This window comes from Girardinichthys multiradiatus, chromosome 22, assembly GCF_021462225.1.
Source record: "Girardinichthys multiradiatus isolate DD_20200921_A chromosome 22, DD_fGirMul_XY1, whole genome shotgun sequence".
Taxonomy (NCBI): Eukaryota; Metazoa; Chordata; class Actinopteri; order Cyprinodontiformes; family Goodeidae; genus Girardinichthys; species Girardinichthys multiradiatus.
The window spans coordinates 5211361-5232722 of NC_061814.1; the positions used below are offsets into that span (position 1 = coordinate 5211361).

The 21362-nt window shown below is 40.6% G+C and overlaps 1 protein-coding gene across 2 annotated transcripts in view; it reads left to right on the forward strand.

Annotated features, from left to right (window-relative positions):
• Window positions 1–21362, forward strand: part of hspa12a (heat shock protein 12A) — a 110004-nt gene that overhangs the window by 58876 nt on the left and 29766 nt on the right. For both annotated transcript variants that reach the window (XM_047351940.1, XM_047351941.1), the window contains 3 exons: window positions 5256–5342; window positions 15082–15186; window positions 15270–15528. In XM_047351940.1, coding sequence (XP_047207896.1) covers window positions 5256–5342; window positions 15082–15186; window positions 15270–15528 — 451 coding nt within the window. The remainder of the gene's footprint in view (window positions 1–5255; window positions 5343–15081; window positions 15187–15269; window positions 15529–21362) is intronic.

Here is a 21362-nt window from a genome sequence, read left to right on the forward strand (position 1 = left end):
ATCTTTATAAATGATCCAGTTGCTGACTTCCTTCTGTTCCATTCTGCTCCTGCTTTTCTGAACTGTTATGTTGAGTTTACATTCCTCATCGCTGTTGACAGAAGCAGGTTTGTCATCGCAGCCTCTGCCCTGACAAAATTATTTTCCCTCTCGGTACATTTACGCAAGGCGCCTCTGAGTATGTGATTGCGCATGCAGAAGGCTGTGTTTGAAGTTGTTTTGCAAGCAGATACTTTATATTTGTGGTCCGGATGGCCCCAGTGAAGCCCCAGTGCGTGCCCTGTGCCATTGGGCCATTGGTGCACACACGGGGCAGCTGTCAGTGCTGTCTGCCTAGAGTCACTCCAGGCTGACAGCACCAGAGGAGCGCACAAAGCTTTTTAACTGTGTTGCTTGATGTAACTCGCTTAGAAATTGGCTAATCAATATTAACAATAAAAAAGACAAATATGTCTGTTAATTAATTTATTAGAGTTTGCCTCCCTTGAACTTGTAATCCTGTGAAACTGTGTTCTTTTTTTTTTAGAGGATATGTTTGGAGAGTTCAAGGTTTATCATAAACACCAATAATATTCAAGCCTGAACGTAATATTAGCAACATAGAAATAGTTTGTTGTAGGAGTTATCTATCTGTATATTATAGCTTTGCTAATTTTAAAACATACTTCACATAATTGTCCTGCAAAGAATTTAAATTTAACCTTTGTGCACATAAAAATTTATTATTTTCCAATGATTGTACTGAATTTTTTTGTTTGTCTTGCCAATCTTTTAATGATATACAACATGTTTAATTGTCAGTCATTTTCTACTGCTTATTCCATAGTGGGTTGCGGGGGAGCTGGTGCCTATCTCCAGCAGTCTATGGGCAAGAGGCGGGGTACACCAGTCCATCGCAGGGCAACACACAAACAACCATGCACACACTCATGTATACACCTAAGGGCAATTTAGAGTTACCAATTAACCTAACAGGTATGTCTTTGGACTGTGGGAGGAAGCCGGAGTACCCGGTGAGAACCCACGCATGCACGGGTAGAGCATGCAAACTCCATGCAGAAAGACCCCCGGCCAGGAATCAAACCCAGGACCTTCTTGCTGCAAGGCAACAGTGCTACCAACTGCGCTACCGTGCAGCCCGTGTTCAATTGTTTAAATTGTTTTTCCGGTGACAGGAAATAATTTTTTACTGTATAAACCCTCCTTTGGTATATGTTCACAATTAATCAACGTAATCAAACTTGTCCAACTTCAATTGCTGTGCAGTGACACAATGTTACTGTCAATAATGCAGTTTGTTTTGTTTAGTGACAAGTGTTGCCGAATGTTCTATCATAGGAGATATGTCATGGTTTCTGTTTGTGATTGGCTCCAAATCAGACCTCAGATAATCTTACATAGAATTCTCTATTCTCATAAAAAAATTTTTTTTGACAATCCAAATCTGTTGACATGTACAGAAGATTCTCTCTCCGTCATCTATCAGAATGATAGATGCCTCCTTCTGGCCACAGTCACCGCAGACATTTTTGCATCCCAGTTAGTACCTGCATTTCAAACGTGCTAAATCTAGATGCAAAAGCAGCATGGCAATTCGTTTCAGGCTTGATCAATCATGTTGCGGGTGGTAAAGGATTACATTTGTATATCCTCCCATAAATTTGCATATTTGAGTCATTATCATATGTTTTGCATATTCATGAAGGTAAACATGCTAAAAGGTTTGCGCCTGCTGTTCCACACACACAGTGTAGTTTTGTACACACAAACCTTTTGAAGATAAGGCCTATAGACTGTAAGGAAGAAATAATAAGAACAAGAATTAACACAGGGATTAAGTCTAAAAATCTTAGCGTTCTCCCATGTCTTTATCTGTTCCATCACATGTGATAATACAGACAAAGAGACCACACATGCATTTGTTGTTCCAAAGACATTAATGCTTAAATGTTTAATGCAAAACATGATGTGATAGTTAAAGAAACAGCTGACATTATGGTAATCATGTCTTAGAAGGAAGTAATCATCTGAGGTGTAATCTGTCTGAAACAACTCATTTTGGGAATTTCACATATTTAATTAAAAGGAAATACAATTTGCAAATATAAATATTTCACCATACTACTTACTTTCAAGACTGCATAACAAACCTAATCTATTGTCAAGAGTAAGCAGATAATGCATTAAAACAGATAAAAGAACAGTTAAAACAATTATGTTCTATTGCTTTTATATTTAAAAATATGGGTCACTTCTATAAAATTTTGAACAATGTTATTATGGGCCACTGTGGAAGGTCTAAAGAGCCACATGTGGGTCTGGAGCTGCAGGTTACAGAGCCCTCAAGTAGAGATCCAGAAGTCTAAAATGTAAACTGTGAAAAAGCGCCTCTACTAAACAAGATAGTTAAGCATTCCATTCTAAACATCCAAACATCACTACTGTGCATGTATGCTGTATTTCTATTTAAGCTACACATTCTTTTACATATCTTTAATCCATCTTTTATAATGTCCTATTGTTTCTGTCACCATTAATCCCTTTCCTATACCTGCTTCTTCCATACAGGGTTGCAGGGGAGCTGGTGCCTATCTCCAGCGGTCTACGGGCGAGAAGTGGGGTACACCCTGGACAGGGTCGCAGGGGAACACAGAGACACACAGGACAAACAACCATGAACGCACCTATTCATACCTAAGGGCAATTTAGAGAGACCATTTAACCTAACGGACATGTTTTTGGATTGTGAGAGAAAGCCGGAGTGCCTGGAGAGATCCCACGCATGCACAGAGAGAACATGCAAACTCCACGCAGACAGACCAGTCAAACCAAGGACCTTCTTGCTGCAAGGCAACAGTGCTTTTACTGTGCCACTGTGCAGCTCATATGTCATCATATCTGTTATGTTTCTACGTGATGCTTCATTAAAGAGGAAACTAAAACAAATGAGAAGAGGGCTGTTTGTGATTTGAATAAATTTAATTTAATTTGTTGATTTATTTAACAGGGATAGTGTACATTAATTAACATTGCTGTAAATGTACTGGAATTTTTCATCCGTTGTCCCTGGACAAATGGAAATATTTGTCTCACTAAAAACAACAAAATGGTTACATTATAACAATACAAAGTTTAAATGAACTATACAACTATACAAATTCTGACAATAAAAACAAATACAAATAACCTAAATATAATAGTTAAGGGAAACTACGCTACAAACATTATACAGTATAAAAGTCTAAACAGTCGTTAAAACAGATGGAAGTGGTGAAAAATAAGGTAACTTAAATTCACTGTATTAAACTTTAGACAGAGTGAGAAATGAAAAACATCCCAAAAATGTCTATCAGAAGCTGATTGCTAGTTTTTGAGCATGGCATGGATTTCATAATTTTTTTGTCAATTTAGTAAACATGCAAGTTTATTTAATTTGTAATCCTGCAAGCTTTGCTTTTAGTGTTAACTAAGGCTCTTCAAAAGACAAACAGGGGGAATTTCTCTGTGGTTATGCCCAATACAAATCAATCCAAATTGATTCCAGTTCAGAACAATTTCAATAAAGCTAGATTTCCGATTCCAATCCAAGTACAAGTTTCATTTTGTTCACTAGTACTGTAGATCAATACTAAATACTGTTACAATACATTTTCACTGAACACAAAAATACAGTCTAAAAATGTCATAAAATACATGTGGAAAACTTAAATCCTTGTTGTAGGAGATAGCATTATATTCTCCACTGACCACAGTGGGTACAAAAAGCTCAGAGATACCCACAAATCTATGTCGTGTAGACAAGCATGCTACAACTCCCCCAACAATTTATTAATCTGTTATTTTATCCTTGAAATAAACATTAAAGGGATAGAGGGGCAGGTGTCAGAAATTCACATTAGCAGGGGAAAAAGCAGTGCTTTGCTCTTAACTGATGGGATGTCATCGAATAAATGAGTCTACAATGACATCATTCAAATGAACAATAATCATTCTCAGCTCATTGCTGTTAGATTTCTAGTCATAAAGTACAGAGTTTAGGAGCATGCTGTAAATACCTCCTCTGTTCCAAGTAACTCAACTATGTTTGTATACACTAGTATGTGTCCATAGAAATGTTTAAAAAAAGCAATAATGAAGTCTCCAAACATAAAGATACCACAGGAAAGGAATTTCTCTGCAAAACACCTAAAAAATGCTCATGTCTTCTACAATATTGGTCAAAATTACTACAAATGACAACACATTCTAATCTGTCGCCATGAGATTGCTGCTATGTTGGTTGTCCAGTCAGCTTTAATCTTCTAGTTTTGTCGGTCATACACAATCTGTGTCCAGAAAACAGCATTAATATTCTCTTAATCGCTCTCGGTGTATCTCTGACAATAATAAAAACCTAAGCTCTCTTCCTTCCATTAGGTTGACCCCCCAGTGGTATTAGGCGAAAGTTTAGTTATTTCCATTTCCCTGTCAAAACTGTTTAGCTTGTGTCAAAGTCTTTTTTAAATACACAAAATATTAAAATAGGTTCATAATAGTAAGGTAATACCTTTAATTTCAATAAACCCTTTAGCATTTTTCTGTTCTGACTTCGTGACTAGAGAGGCTGCTCCAAACTTTTGTTTCACAAAACTGTACAGACTTTGGTCCCATCTACTACAAATACAATGTAGAAAATACAATGTTGTTTAACACCACCACTATGTTTGGAGGTTCTCTCTTTTTAAGACCATTCTCTGTGAACTCCTGAGATGATTGTGCGTGCAAGTCCCACCAGTTTATCAGTTTCAGAAATACCTAGGCTCGTCTGTCCCTGAAATCCCTTTTATTCTCCCAGTTTGTTGCCGAGATGGAACTTTTCAGAAATGTTCAGTCAAAACAACAGGAGATCAGTCAGGTCATGTATACACATTTTATGGAATATTAAAGGAAACTGGATGTACCTAAGAACAAGCAACCTTTTTTCTGTAATTTTCTTATGCATCATTACTTTTAGAATTATAAACAAAAATACCACTTTATACACTTAAAACATACCAATGCCAAAAGGAAAGGGATCTTATATTGTGTAGCAAATGTGCATATACAATCAATTTTCTATTTGTTAAATGTAGCTTTTCTGTTATACATAACATTATGATGAGGTTCACCTCAGTCTGCTGCTTGCCTTATACACATAAGGGATTGTAAGCATCACACAGTAGAACTCTATGCCATCCTGAGACTGATCAAAAAATTTTCTCTTTGTTAATAACCAGCCAAGGAGCATGTACGGCGCAATCGACAAAGCCGCACCTTTTTGGTGGAAAATGTCATAGGGGAGCTTTGGTCGGAGCTGGAAGAAGGTAGTGTCTTTCTCTTCTTGTACCTGTTTTAACTTTACTGTGCTTGCTGTTTCTGCTGCATTCTGTACAGTTAAATTTGAGCATGTTTATTCTTTTGTGAAACTAACATTCAGTCATTCATTTAAATTGCTATATTTACAAAGTTATAATAGGTTTTCAGTTTTTTATTGTTTACCTATCTTTGCCATATATTTTCTAGTTTTAGTTAACTATTATTTGGTAAGACTGAGATAAAATTACATTATTAAAGGCTAAACAGCATCTTTTTAGAGCATGACTCCTAAAAAGATGTTCTTTTTAATTTTTTTCTTCTTTCTTCAAAAAAAGTATAAAGATTATTAGGAACCAATTCAGTTCAGTATATTTACTGTGGGGAGAACAAGTAACAACCTCACAACCAGTAAGAACCACTAAGCATCCCGGCTCTCACCGGCCTGTTAGTTCTTCTTTAAGAAGCCCCCCTGTTCTCCACTCATTACCTGTATTAACTGCACCTGTTTGAACTCGTTATCTCTAGAAAAGACACCTGTCCACACACTCAATCACACAAACTCCAACCTCTCCACCATGGCCAAGACCAGAGAGCTGTGTAAGGACATCAGGGATAAAATAGTAGACCTGCACACATCTGGGATGGGCTACAAGAAAATAGCTGAGCAGCTTGGTGAGAAGACAGCAACTGTTGGAGCAATTATAAGAAAATGGATGAAGTTCAAGATAATGCAAGATCTCACCTCGTGGGGCATCAATTGAGGGATCAGCCCAGAACTACACGGCAGCACCGGGTCAATAACCTGAAGAGAGCTGGGACCGCAGTCTCAAAGAAGACCAGCAGTAACACCCTACGCTGCCATGGATTAAAATCCTGCAGCGCAGGCAGGGTCCCCCTGCTCAAGCCACTGCATGTCCAGGTCTGATGTTTGCCAATGACGATCTGGATGATCCAGATGAGGAATGGGAGAAGGTCATGTGGTCTGATGAGACAAAAATAGAGCTTTTTGGTCTAAACTCCACTCACCGTGTTTGGAGGAAGAAGAACGATGAGTACAACCCCAAGAACACCATCCCTACCATGAAGCATGGAGGTGGAAACATCATTCTTTGGGGATGCTTTTCTGCAAAGGGGACAGGAGGACTGCACCATATTGAGGGAAGGATGGATGGGGTCATCTATCAGGAGATCTTAGCCAACAACTTCCTTCCCTCTAAGGGCATTGAAGATGGGTTGTCCTGGAGTGGCCTAGCCAGTCTCCAGACCTGAACCCATTCAAAAATCTTTGGAGGGAGCTGAAAGTCCGTATTGCCCAGCGACAGCCCCGAAACCTGAAGGATCTGGTTGGAGGAGTGGGCCAAAATCCCTGCTGCAGTGTGTGTGCAAACCTGGTCAAGAACTACAGGAAACATCTGATATCTGGAATTGCAAACAGAGGTTTCTGTAACAAATATTAAGTTTTGTTTTTCTGATGTATCAAATAATTGTCATGCTATAAAATGCAAATTAATTACTTAAAAATCACACAATGTGATTTTCTGGATTTTTGTTTTATATTCCGTCATTCACAGTTGAGGAGTACTTATGATCAAAATTAGAGACCTTTGCAAGTAGGAAAACCTGCAAAATTGGCAGTGTATCAAATACTTGTTCTCCCCACTGTATACACAGTCATGATTTAGAAAATATCAAGTCTTGGATTTTATTTCGTAGTTGATTTGGTCTTAAGCAGATTCTAAAATTATTTAAACGTACTTAAAACTTCAAGCATCCAAAACACACATCCCGGGATTCACCATGTCATTATTTATTAAATATAAAGAAGCAAAACCAAAAAAATTTTTTTTTTCTAATTAAGTGTATTTATAGAATCACTAGCAATGTTAAGACATAACCCTAGAATTTAGAAAATTATTTGAAGGGAATGTACTTTCTTTTATGCACGACTGTAGTACAAAAGCGCAACATAAATCAGAAAATGTTACTTAAAACCCAAGTATGGGATCCACCTTGACTAAAGTCCAGTGTGTAGTTTCTACCGTCAGTGATGATTTAAGATGTCATGCCATTTGCTGTTGTTGGTCCATTGTGTTTTCCCTAGTATACTGTCGGAAACTGTCAAAAACAAAAAACCAAACTGATTCTTTTCGGGGGTTCGAGTCAGGCAAATATGCTGGTCCCTGAACCAGCCTTTAATACCTTTTGGGGGACCCTGCGTGCGCTGCAGGATTTTAATCCATGGCAGCGTAGGGTGTTACTGCTGGTCTTCTTTGAGACTGCGGTCCCAGCTCTCTGGGCAGATGGCAAATCCTGCCGGAAATAAAATTACCCTTTTCATAAAGCTTGTCAGCAGAAGGAAGCATGAAGTGCTCTAAAAAGTCTAGTAGAATGCTGCACTGACAGTAGACTAGAGAAAAAGAAGCACAAAGTAAGACATGCTAACTCCACGCAGACAGACCAGTCAAACCAAGGACCTTCTTGCTGCAAGGCAACATTGTTTTACTGTGCCACTGTGCAGCTCATATGTCATCATATCTGTTATGTTTCTACGTGATGCTTCATTAAAGAGGAAACTAAAACAAATGAGAAGAGGGCTGTTCGTGATTTGAATAAATTAAATTTAATTAAATTTGTTGATTTATTTAACAGGGATAGTGTACATTAATTAACATTGCTGTAAATGTACTGGAATTTTTCATCTGTTGTCCCTGGACAAATGGAAATATTTGTCTCACTTAAAACAACAAAATGGTTACACTATAACAATACAAAGTTTAAATGTTTAAATGAACTATACAACTATACAAATTCTGACAATAAAAACAAATACAAATAACCTAAATATAATAGTTAAGGGAAACTACGCTACAAACATTATACAGTATAAAAAGTCTAAACAGTCATTAAAACAGATGAAAGTGGTGAAAAATAAGGTAACTTAAATTCACTGTATTAAACTTTAGACAGAGTAAGAAATGAAAAACATCCCAAAAATGTCTATCAGAAGCTGATTGCTAGTTTTTGAGCATGGCATGGATTTCATAATTTTTTTGTCAATTTAGTAAACATGCAAGTTTATTTAATTTGTAATCCTGCAAGCTTTGCTTTTAGTGTTAACTAAGGCTCTTCAAAAGACAAACAGGGGGAATTTCTCTGTGGTTATGCCCAATACAAATCAATCCAAATTGATTCCAGTTCAGAACAATTAATTTCAATAAAGCTAGATTTCCGATTCCAATCCAAGTACAAGTTTCATTCTGTTCACTAGTACTGTAGATCAATACTAAATACTGTTACAATACATTTTCACTGAACACAAAAATACAGTCTAAAAATGTCATAAAATACATGTGGAAAACTTAAATCCTTGTTGTAGGAGATAGCATTATATTCTCCACTGACCACAGTGGGTACGAAAAGCTCAGAGATACCCACAAATCTATGTCGTGTAGACAAGCATGCTACAACTCCCCCAACAATTTATTAATCTGTTATTTTATCCTTGAAATAAACATTAAAGGGATAGAGGGGCAGGTGTCAGAAATTCACATTAGCAGGGAAAAAAGCAGTGCTTTGCTCTTAACTGATGGGCTGTCAGGGCACCAAGCCCCCATGACCCAGCTAACTTGTGACAAAATACTGTGAGGGTTTGGGACTGTCACGGCAGCATTCACATCTAGCAAATCCTCCACAAATCTCCATTCTGCAGCTTCCTCTTTCTCTCTGATATTCCTGATTGGAAACATAGATATTCTAACGGGGCTATTTCACATGGAATAAAAACCCCCTCTTGTAAAAGGGGAAAACAGAATAGATTTTTTCGACAGCTTACGGTTTGAGTGGATACTGTTTCATACAGGGTCTGTAATCTGACTTTGGGGTCACAATGGGTTCACAACCTTTCATGAAGTCCACATCATATTTACCTTTTGCCCAAAGACCAGGGGGGGAATTTGGGACAAATAGGGATGTATTGTGATGTCAAATTCTGCAAATGAGCGATGCGAAGGGGAAATGCCATTTTCTGCTACTAGCTGAACAGTTCTTTGACAGTAAACATTAGTGAAAAATTATTTTGAGGTGGCACTGACCAATCAGATTTTTTTTCACACACAAAACAACCCACATCCACCCATTTCCACCTTAAGGGTTTAGCCAAAGGGATTTGTGGGACAGAACAGGAAAAGCCTCAGCTGTTGTTGTTAGTGACATTGCAACCACAGTTGGATCTGAATCCCAGAGCAGCACATAACTGGTTAGTGTTTCAAGACAGATGCAAAAACAAACTTTTTCAAAGTCTTTGTCAGGACCTTATGACGTATGCATGATACAGTATAACTCAACAGACTGCCTGGCATGCTTGTGAAAACTGAGGCGAGGTTGTTCAACCCAGCCCATACAAGCCACTTTGAAAGGTTGTGCTATATAAGGTAGCATCCCTTTTATGACATCATCACAAACCAAAGCCTCCCACACTCCGGATTCCTCACCCAAATCACTAGGCTTAGGCATATGACTGTTCTTGGTGACACTTTCAATCACTTTAAATGAAATGAACTCATCTGTGGTCTCACCAGACTTCTGGTTGCAGGTATAGATGCTGGACATGTTGATTTTTGGTGTTAATGTTTTTTCCATCATCATCATAGTTACTGAAGCATGATCGCTAAGGCAAATGGGATGATTTTGTGCCTCACATACCTCCTTTATAAGAGAGTTGCTGATTAGCAATCAGCAACTCTCTTACAAAGAGAGTTGCTCATTCTAAAATGGCCAAACACTCTTAACACCCAGTAGTTTATTCTTACCTCCCCAACAACCCCGCACCACTCCAAACTCTTTGTGAAGTGCCTTGGGACAACTTGTGTTGTGAATTGGTGCTATATAAATAATACTGAACTGAATTGAATTGAATCAGAAAGAAGACAATATGGGAGATAGTGGTGGACTATCTCGACCACCCAGAGACGTACGCCAAGATGCTGTTTGTGGACTTCAGCTCAGCCTTCAACACCATTAACCCAGACATCCTCCAACAGAAGCTCACCCAGCTCACAGTGCAGGTCTCTACCTATAAGTGCATTACCAGCTTCCTGACCAACTGGCAACAGCAGGTGAGGCTGTGGAGCATCTTCTACACAAGAACCATAAGCACTGGCGTCCCCCACGGTTGTGTTCTCTCCCCACTCTTTTTTTCCCTATATACTGCACCTCAGTGGACCCATGTGTGAATTTCCTGCAATTTGCAGATGACAGCGCTGTTATTGGTCTGATCTGGGACAGTGACTAGTCTGCATACAGACAGGAGGTGGATCAGCTGGTCCAATGGTGTGGTCAGAACAACTTGGAGCATAAACCTGCTCAAGACATTGGAGATGATGGTGGGATACAGAGAACGCTCCCCACACTGCCTCCCCTCACCATCCTCAACAACACTGTCGACTGTGGATCACTTCCATGGAACCACCCTTTCTCAGGACCTGAGATGGTCCTCACATATAGACACTGTTCGTCAGAAGGCCCAGAAGGGAAGCACAACCTTCCACAGGATCTGCTGGTAATTTTGTACACTGCCGCTATTCAGTTTGTTTAGTGCACATCCATCACTGTGTGGTTGTCTTATCCACAAAACAGGACCGGTCCTGACTGCAACATTTAGATCTGCAGAGAGGATCACCTGTACATGTCCATCCAGGACTTGTACAGGTCTAGGGTCAGGAAAAGGGCAGCTAACTTCGCTGCAGATCCCACACATCCTGCAAACAAACTGTTTAGACTTACTACAGTGGTACAGAACGCTATTTGCAAAAAACAGTCGCCACAGATATAGTTTCTTTCTTCCCCAAGCTGTTTATCTGATGATCTCTTGATACCATGCATATCTGCATAATTCAACCATGACTTTCTTTTCTGTAAAAGCACTGTACAATTCCGATTCAAGTGAATTTGAGACTTTGTGTAAAAGATAAATAAAAACAGAACACAATCATCTGCAAATCTAATTTGACCTATATGCCATTGAATACACTACAAAGACAAGATATTTAATGTTCGAACTGATAAACTTAGCTTTTGTGCAAATATTCACTCATTTTGAATGTGATGCTTGCAACACATTCCAAAAAAACTGGGATAGGGGCACTGTGTTACATCACCTTTCCGTGTAACAACACTCAATAGGCGTTTGGGAACTAATGACACTAATTGTCGAAGCTATGTAGGTGGAATTCTTTCCCGCTATTGCTTAATGCCCAACTTCAGTTGCTCAACAGTACGGGGTCTCCATTGTCTTATTTTAGTCTTCACAATGCGGCACACATTTTCAGTGGTAGACAGGTCTGGATTGCAGGCAGGCCACTCTAGAATCCGCACTCCTGTAAGATGATAAATATTTTTAATCTAGCCTTGTTGTATGATGTATAACCCAATAAAAGTATTCACTCTATCTTGTACAGCAGATGGCTCATTTGTATTTCAAGAGAGGTGTTGAGGAGTTGCTCTGAAATGCCACCTCTCGTTAACAAGAATGTTTAAAGGACAGTGGTTTTCCCTGTGGGGTCACAGCAGATGCGGAATACCTTCTGGACACACTTCGAATTCTGTAAACTATTCTCATTCTTGAAGTCAATAAATAACTGCTTATTGAGCAAAGACCATCAACCTCCGGCTTGTTTATGAAGAGTAGTAATTATTTTTCCATCAACAGTTGGCCGTCACGAACAAGATATCCTTGACTGATTTTCCAAGGACAACGACGTGAGGAGGGTCTGATTAACCTGGGTAGAGCTTATTCAGTAGCACTCAGCTAGTAAGCAACTCACAGCCAGTTAGCACAAAATTTGGCTGGGCTTTGGTTTGGTTAACTAGCCTCATAGTTCGAGCAATATAATGGAGTTGCTTGCAGGAAACAAGTGTGGGGGCCTTACTTGAAGGATGTCCTCTTGTGAGCAGGATCATTTATGTCCCGTTTGAACACCATCTCTGGCCTGAAAAACTGGGATTGCCAACTGCTAAAATATGTTCTTCAGTTGGGATAATTCAAATAAAAAATATCTTGCGGGTTAGGCTTCTTTTTTACTTGCCAGTAAGTTAATGAATCTACTTGTAGTGAGATGGTCTAATTGAGTGATATACAGGTCCTTCTCAAAATATTAGCATATTGTGATAAAGTTAATTATTTTTCATAATGTAATGATGAAAATTTAACATTCATATATTTTAGATTCATTGCACACTAACTGAAATATTTCAGGTCTTTTATTGTCTTAATACGGATGATTGTGGCATACAGCTCATGAAAACCCAAAATTCCTATCTCACAAAATTAGCATATCATTAAAAGGGTCTCTAAACGAGCTATGAACCTAATCATCTGAATCAACAAGTTAACTCTAAACACCTGCAAAAGATTCCTGAGGCCTTTAAAACTCCCAACCTGGTTCATCACTCAAAACCCCAATCATGGGTAAGACTGCCGACCTGAAATTTCTGAATGAATAGGCTGTTCCCAGAGTGCTGTATCAAGGCACCTCAGTGGGAAGTCTGTGGGAAGGAAAAAGGGTGGCAGAAAACGCTGCACAACGAGAAGAGGTGACCGGACCCTGAGGAAGATTATGGAGAAGGGCCGATTCCAGACCTTGGGGGACTGGCGGAAGCAGTGGACTGAGTCTGGAGTAGAAACATCCAGAGCCACCGTGCACAGGCGTGTGCAGGAAATGGGCTACAGGTGCCGCATTCCCCAGGTCAAGCCACTTTTGAACCAGAAACAGTGGCAGAAGAGCCTGACCTGGGCTACAGAGAAGCAGCCCTGGACTGTTGCTCAGTGGTCCAAAGTACTTTTTTCGGATGAAAGCAAATTCTGCATGTCATTCGGAAATCAAGGTGCCAGAGTCTGGAGGAAGACTGGGGAGAAGGAAATGCCAAAATGCTAGAAGTCCAGTGTCAAGTACCCACAGTCAGTGATGGTCTGGGATGCCGTGTCAGCTGCTGGTGTTGGTCCACTGTGTTTTATCAAGGGCAGGGTCAATGCGGCTAGCTATCAGGAGATTTTGGAGCACTTCATGCTTCCATCTGCTGAAAAGCTTTATGGAGATGAAGATTTCATTTTTCAGCACGACCTGGCACCTGCTCACAGTGCCAAAACCACTGGTAAATGGTTTACTGACCATGGTATCACTGTGCTCAATTGGCCTGCCAACTCTCCTGACCTGAACCCCATAGTGAATCTGTGGAATATTGTGAAGAGAACGTTGAGAGACTCAAGACCCAACACTCTGGATGAGCTAAAGGCCGCTATCGAAGCATCCTGGGCCTCCATAAGACCTCAGCAGTGCCTCAGACTGATTGCCTCCATGCCACGCCGCATTGAAGCAGTCATTTCTGCCAAAGGATTCTCGACCAAGTATTGAGTGCATAACTACATGATTATTTGAAGGTTGACGTTTTTGGTATTAAAAACACTTCTCTTTTATTGGTCGGATGAAATATGCTAATTTTGTGAGATAGGAATTTTGGGTTTTCATGAGCTGTATGCCACAATCATCCGTATTAAGACAATAAAAGACCTGAAATATTTCAGTTAGTGTGCAATGAATCTAAAATATATGAATGTTAAATGTTCATCATTACATTATGGAAAATAATTAACTTTATCACAATATGCTAATATTTTGAGAAGGACCTGTAGGTACGTGCGTGTCCTCCTTATATAACCTCGTTCTGTAATATCAGCGGAATTGCAGTTATTGCTGGGAGATATAGTCTTCTTTCCAGTAATGGTGGCCCAACAGCATTGCACTGAATGCACCAGCCGCAACCAATGACAGTCCAGAAAACCAAAATTGTCCGTTAAAACATAAAGTGCTGATAAGCCTAAAAAGTGAACAAGAAATTAATTAATCAACTGATTATTATTAATCCTTCACTTCAGATAAAAATCTATGAAATTCACAGTGGCTTAAATGCATAAAAACACTTTAGATGTAACTGGATCTGCATAGGCTGAGACTAGTTCAGAGTAGGTGGTTAAACTCGACTCACTACCATGATATGGAGTTAAATGTTAGGTAAAGGACATCTAAAGTAAATTAACCAGTGGACAGTAATATTTTGAAGAGATTTTCATTCTATCAATTGGAAATGGGTTTGCTGATTGAAAGACTGATAATACCACAGAGCAAAGATTGGTAAAAAAGAATTCTCCAGGAAAAACACGCAAACAATTCATATCCTAGGATGAAATCTTTGCAGCATTTCTTGTGGTAAAACAAAAACAGGTAAATGACCAAACCTAATCCCTCAGAGAACTTCTAAAAGTTTGAGCCTGATTAAGTAAGAATGTTAAAAAGATAATATCTTAAAGAATTCAAGCTGTCAGGAAATTCAGAGGACGTGCATTAAAAAATATTTCATTACAATTTCTTATCAGGATCTGTTTGAAATTTTTTTATTATCTTTTAAATTTGTTTTGTGATCAATTCACCTTTTGTTAAATGCATTGAAAAATATCTAAGGTGACTAAGCTGAATGTTTACACTTTACCCAAACATCCAGCTGCTATCCACTATCTTGAACTCATACTCTTCTTATTCTTTGATTACTTGCAATGTGACATTGTAGCTAAGATGTTGGTCAGCACGACTTTCTACAGAGTCACGTCAGCTGTGAATTGGATGCTTAACGAAAGCTACATGTAGAAGCAATGCTCTGAGGAAGGATGTGTTTTATTTTTACCTATTCTCTTTGCAGGTGACCGTTATGTGGTAATGGACTGTGGTGGAGGAACAGTGGACCTGACTGTCCATCAAATTCGTCTTCCAGAAGGACATCTAAAAGAGCTGTACAAGGCCTCAGGTCTGGGAAGAAATCATTTTTAAAGCCAAACATTGTATTCAGAGTTGTTTGATTTACTTACGCAACCCTGTCTTTTTTCTTAGGAGGACCTTATGGCTCTATCGGGGTTGATTATGAGTTTGAGAAGTTGCTGTGTAAGATCTTTGGCCAAGATTTTATTGACCAATTTAAAATAAAGAGGCCAGCCGCGTGGGTTGACCTGATGATTGCATTTGAGTCTCGGAAGAGAGCAGCAGCTCCTGAGAGAACCAACCCCCTCAACATTAACCTGCCCTTCTCCTTCATTGACTACTACAAGAAGTTCCGGGGTCACAGTGTCGACCATGCTCTGCGCAAAAGCAAGTGAGTGCAAACATAAATATTATACATACAGTGCTGATGAGAAGTTTACATGTACTTATTGAGGGTATGAATTATTTGGGTCTTTTAATAATTTATTCGAGCCATTCTTTTTCCAGGGTGGAAACCTGGTTCAACATAAAACTTGAATAGATTTTAAAAAAACTGAATTTGGTATACTAGTGAATTGAATGTACTGTGGAGTATTTAATCCAAAAAGGGTCTAAATTATTCATGCAGGCTCAGATATACATATGTAGATTTCCACTAACATTTGGATACTTGTCCTTCAGCAACCTACAAAGAAACAACTCATTTTGTAGCCATCAATATTGTCAATGGTTTCCCGGAATAGATCCGACTTTTAATTATAGTCCACAAATTTTCAAAAGGGTTAAGGTCAAAGTGATTCCAGAAGCCTAATGTTAGCCTAATTTATCCATTTCAAAGCCAGTTTTGATGTATGTTTGTGATCATTGTCCTGTTGAAAAGCCCAGTTGTCTCAAGCTTTCAGTAATCTAGATGTTGATTTGAGTTAAAGAATTTGGAGGTAGAATTTCTCCATATTATTACCCACTTTTGAGCAATGCATTAGTGACACTTGCAGCTAAGAGGACACTCAGCATGATGCTACACCTATGCTTAACAGTTGGTACAGTGTTTTGTGGTCTAGAAAATGTTCCTTGAAATCATCCAAACGAGCTTCCTATAGTAGTAGTAGTAGTAGATATTTTTTTAATAATAAAAAGAATAATTAGAAGAAGATGTGCCTTTCAAAACTCCCACTGGACACTGTCCAAACAAAAACAATAAAATAACTACAATAAAATTATAAAACAAAATAAAATGGGACATTGCAATTACAGAAAGTATACACGTTTGAATAGGTGAGTCTGGATCTTATTAGAGGGAGAGACTCAATGTCTACAAAGTCTGGTGGGAGTAAATCTCAGAGTTGGGTAGCAGAGTGGCTGTGGATGGCCATCATTCAGTTCAAGGACAATGAGAATAGTGAGTAAATTGGAAATTAGCTGTCATTCCGATTACTAGTAATTTTCATCAAAGCAGTTTATAAAGGATAACGAGGTCAAAATCCAAGCTGGAATTTTTCATTGAGTTATTTTAGTTAAACAGAAGTGGAGTTGAGTGGATCTGCTATAAGTATTTAGCAAATGAAAGTATGTTCAAAATGGTAGAAGTTTGCAGTATTGGAACGGCAACTGAAGTTTGGAAGAGTGTGAGGACAATTTTAGTAGTAATAGCCCTTTTCCATTAGTCCCTACTTAGAGTGGTTCGCTACGGCTCAAATCTACAGCTTTTTTGGTTTTTCCATTAGTAGGGGTTACATGGAACCATTACTACTTTTTAGTACCTCCTTGCTTGTGGTTAAAACCATTCCAATTAGCAGTGAAAACCCGACCTCAGAAGACTATCAGTCACTGATTGGGTTGGGGGCGGTGTCACTAGTCACAGCATATTTCAATTTCTTATATCTTAAACTGTTATATCGTTTTACTCTTGGCTTATTGTGTATATGACTGAATAAACTAAATCCGACTTTACAGACTTTTTCGCTGCTTGATAGTTTGGGTTAATTGGAATGTAAGTACCCAACTTTAAATCTGTATGATTCATTTATAAAACTGCATTGAATTGAATTGAATATGACCACTATTTCAAGCTAGCATTAGGTAGCGTTAGCGTACCCTCACCTGTCTTTTAGTTTGTATCCTCCGTTTGATACCGCATGGCTTCCCTCTCTCTCCAAACAATGAAGTAAATTCAACTTATTATTCAGATTGGTTAAAAGGTTTTCTGTCTAAGAAAACCCAGCAGATTCTACCGAGTCAGTGATTTGCAGCATTCACCCTTCCTGGATGGGTTGTACTGGAATTCTAATTTCCCCTCGGGGATCAATAAAGTATCTTTGAATTGAATTGAATTGAATGTGGTGGCAGTGGGCAGTTGCTTGCATTGACTTTGCAGCAATCCCTCATACTGAGCATGCATGTGGCGACAGTGGAAAGCAAAACTCCCTTTTTACAGAAAGAAACCTCCAGGAGAACCAGGCTCAGTGTGAGCGGCCGTCTGCCACGACTGACCAGAGGTTTGAGAGAACAGAGCATACACACAAAAAGAACACAGAAGCACTGACCCAGGAGTACTTTCTATGTAAAAGAAAAGTTAAACGTTAAAGGCAGTAGTGCCTCCTTTAGTGGCTTCATCCAGAAGAGAATCCCAGCTAAGCAGAGAAACTCTGAGCCAGTTTTCAAGTCTGAAACTTGTATGAAAGTATGACAGAGAGTACATACAATTAGTCATAATAAAAGCTCAGCCAATGGCTACGTCGTGGGGGTGTTCAATTCAATTCAATTCAAAGATACTTTATTGATCCCCAAGGGGAAATTAGAATTCCAGTACAACCCATCCAAACATACATCATGACACTAGACAAGGGGAGGACGGGTCACCGAGGCTTTGCTGCCCACTCACAGGCGCTGCCCTTGCTAGATGAGAAAAGAGGCCACATCTGGTAAGTAGAGGAAAAAAATCATATTTCACACTTTATCCTTAGCAGGATACAGTTTGAGATTGCAAAAAACCTCAGCACAAAGAAGCAAGTTTACAAAACAACATCATGCTGGGAACGGTGAAGGCGATGTGAGGGGGTGCATATGTTTATCTTGAGCATGTGTGTGTGTATGCAAGTGAGTGTGTGCAAGTACGTCCATGAAGCACTGTCACAGAGGCCATTGTCCTTGATGGTACGTTGGAATGTTCATCAACCGGCCACAAAGTTCTGAGCAGGTCCACAGATGTCCTCAGGAAAGGGAGGGGGCAGAGGGAGCAGAGCGTCATGTTTACATAACTTGCAGGAGAGGTTGAAGATAGCCAGCCATCAAGGCCGTGCAAGGGAGCCAAATTCAGAAAAACAACAATTATTTGGGTTAGGCTGACTCTTAATTTTCCGTCAGCCTTGAGTCTCGCTGGTGCTTCTCAAAGGCGAATCCAAACAGCCAAATTCCTGGTCTTTCGCCAGATCCGAGCCAACAACTTTCTCCAAGATTTATCCCATTTCACCCGTGAGTCCAGAAACCGGTGTAAGGATCACATCCAGTCTGCGATTCAGCTCACGTAACATCTCAGTCTGAGTGTTGATCGCCCTGAAGATCCCATCACACATGCCAGGCAGCCTCACAATTGCCAGAACAGCTGCTGACATTCTCCGAATTTCTCGATATGCCAGGTAACCGCTGACTCCAAAAAGCAGAAATCCTGATATCAAACATCCAATTATATACATATCTTCAACATCCTCGACTGACATTATCGACAAACACACAATCCTCCACTTCTGCCAGGAGTCCGTTGTGTATCCATAGAAAAACGTCCAGCCCGGACAAGTTGGGCTGTCCTTCACCCTGTCTTCTCGTCGAGAAAATTTGATCAATTGCATTGAGAGACCAGCTGACCAAATCCATAACTCAGAATTTGGAAGATATGCAAAAAGAGGCTCCAAAAAGAAGACAAGACAGAGCGGAAGCAGGGCAGATATGGGAGGGGTGCGGGAGACAGAGAAAAAGTGTCCTCCTCCACCAAGAGCAGAAAGAAAAAGAAACACTGAAAGACAGGGCCAAGTGTATCATCTATAGATATATCATCTATAGAAGAAGAACATTAAGTTGTTGGCAGCAGTATCCCAGCCGATTGCCCCTCTCTAGGAAGGTACCACAGCTAAATACAGAGTCCGGCCAGAAGTAGCTTCTAGAAAAAGAAAAAACTAAGAGAGAACATAAACTTCAAAGTTTAAACAACACCAGAACTTGGGTTTGGGCGATGCCGGCACTAGTCCGGGGTGATGCTGGGGCAGTGTGCCTGTCTCCACCCTGGAGGGAAGGGGTCCACCTCCCGGGTCCAGGGGCTGGTTGCCCCTTTGGGGTATCGGCACCTGGACCTGAGTATAGTGTATGTATGGGGAGTGTGAGTGAGTGCACAATGTCCATTGTCGTGTGTCTTTACATTGGGTGCGAGGGTGTGAGTGTTTTTATGTCCACGCATGAGGCTGGGAATGTGTGATTGTGACTGTGTGTGCCTGTTTTTATGTGAGGTTGGGTCTTGGGTTGCTTCCTCTCCTAGATCAGTTTAAGGCCCCCCATCAAATGTGGGGCCTATTTTCTCCCTGCCACACTCCCTGCCGGTGGCTGGTGTCTGTGCCCGCTGGTGTACTTATGGTTCTCAGTGTCCAGAGCTGGGTGCTTTGGTTTGTGCCAGCTCATTCCCGCTGGCTGCTTGCCGGGGCCTGAACCCCTGGGCTCTGTCAGGCCTCTGCTTGGGGAGTGATGTGTCCCAGGGTCGCCGGTCTCTGGGTCCATGGCTGGATCTGCTTGGGCATAGACGGCTGCCGGTGGGGCCTGTGGGCTTGTTGCTGCAGCTCCCTGGGGCTTCTGCACTGTGGCTGCTGGGTGGTTTCCCTGGGACTCTCCCCTGCTCTTTTCTGGGGGGCTTGCGGTAGTCCCGGCGATGGTACTCCTGGGATTCCTGTGTTTATTGGGCTAAATACTTTCCTCTGCCTACATCTCCCAGAATAATGTGTGGTTCTGTTAAATTATAGAACATTCTATTGGATGTACAGGGGTTGGACAATGAAACTGAAACACCTGTCATTTTAGTGTGGGAGGTTTCATGGCTAAATTGGGCCAGCCTGGTAGCCAGTCTTCATTGATTGCACATTGCACCAGTAAGAGCAGAGTGTGAAGGTTCAATTAGCAGGGTAAGAGCACAGTTTTGCTCAAAATATTGAAATGCACACAACATTATGGGTGATATACCAGAGTTCAAAAGAGGACAAATTGTTGGTGCACGTCTTGCTGGCGCATCTGTGACCAAGACAGCAAGTCTTTGTGATGTATCAAGAGCCACGGTATCCAGGGTAATGTCAGCATACCACCAAGAAGGACGAACCACATCCAACAGGATTCACTGTGGACGCAAGAGGAAGCTGTCTGAAAGGGATGTTCGGGTGCTAACCCGGATTGTATCCAAAAAACCTAAAACCACGGCTGCCCAAATCATGGCAGAATTAATTGTGCACCTCAACTCTCCTGTTTCCACCAGAACTGTCCGTCGGGGGCTCCACAGGGTCAATATACACGGCCGGGCTGCTATAGCCAAACCTTTGGTCACTCATGCCAATGCCAAACGTCGGTTTCAATGGTGCAAGGAGTGCAAATCTTGGGCTGTGGACAATGTGAAACATGTATTGTTCTCTGATGAGTCCACCTTTACTGTTTTCCCCACATCCAGGAGAGTTACGGTGTGGAGAAGCCCTAAAGAAGCGTACCACCAAGACTGTTGCATGCCCAGAGTGAAGCATGGGAGTGGATCAGTGATGGTTTGGGCTGCCATATAATGGCATTCCCTTGGCCCAATACTTGTGCTAGATGGGCGCGTCACTGCCAAGGACTACCGAACCATTCTTGAGGACCATGTGCATCCAATGGTTCTAACATTTTATCCTGAAGGCGGTGCCATGTATCAGGATGACAATGCACCAATACACACAGCAAGACTGGTGAAAGATTGGTTTGATGAACATGAAAGTGAAGTTGAACATCTCCCATGGCCTGCACAGTCACCAGATCTAAATATTATTGAGCCACTTTGGGGTGTTTTGGAGGAGCGAGTCAGGAAACGTTTTCCTCCACCAGTATCACGTAGTGACCTGGCCGCTATCCTGCAAGAAGAATGGCTTAAAATCCCTCTGACCACTGTGCAGGACTTGTATATGTCATTCCCAAGACGAACTGACACTGTATTGGCCGCAAAAGGAGGCCCTA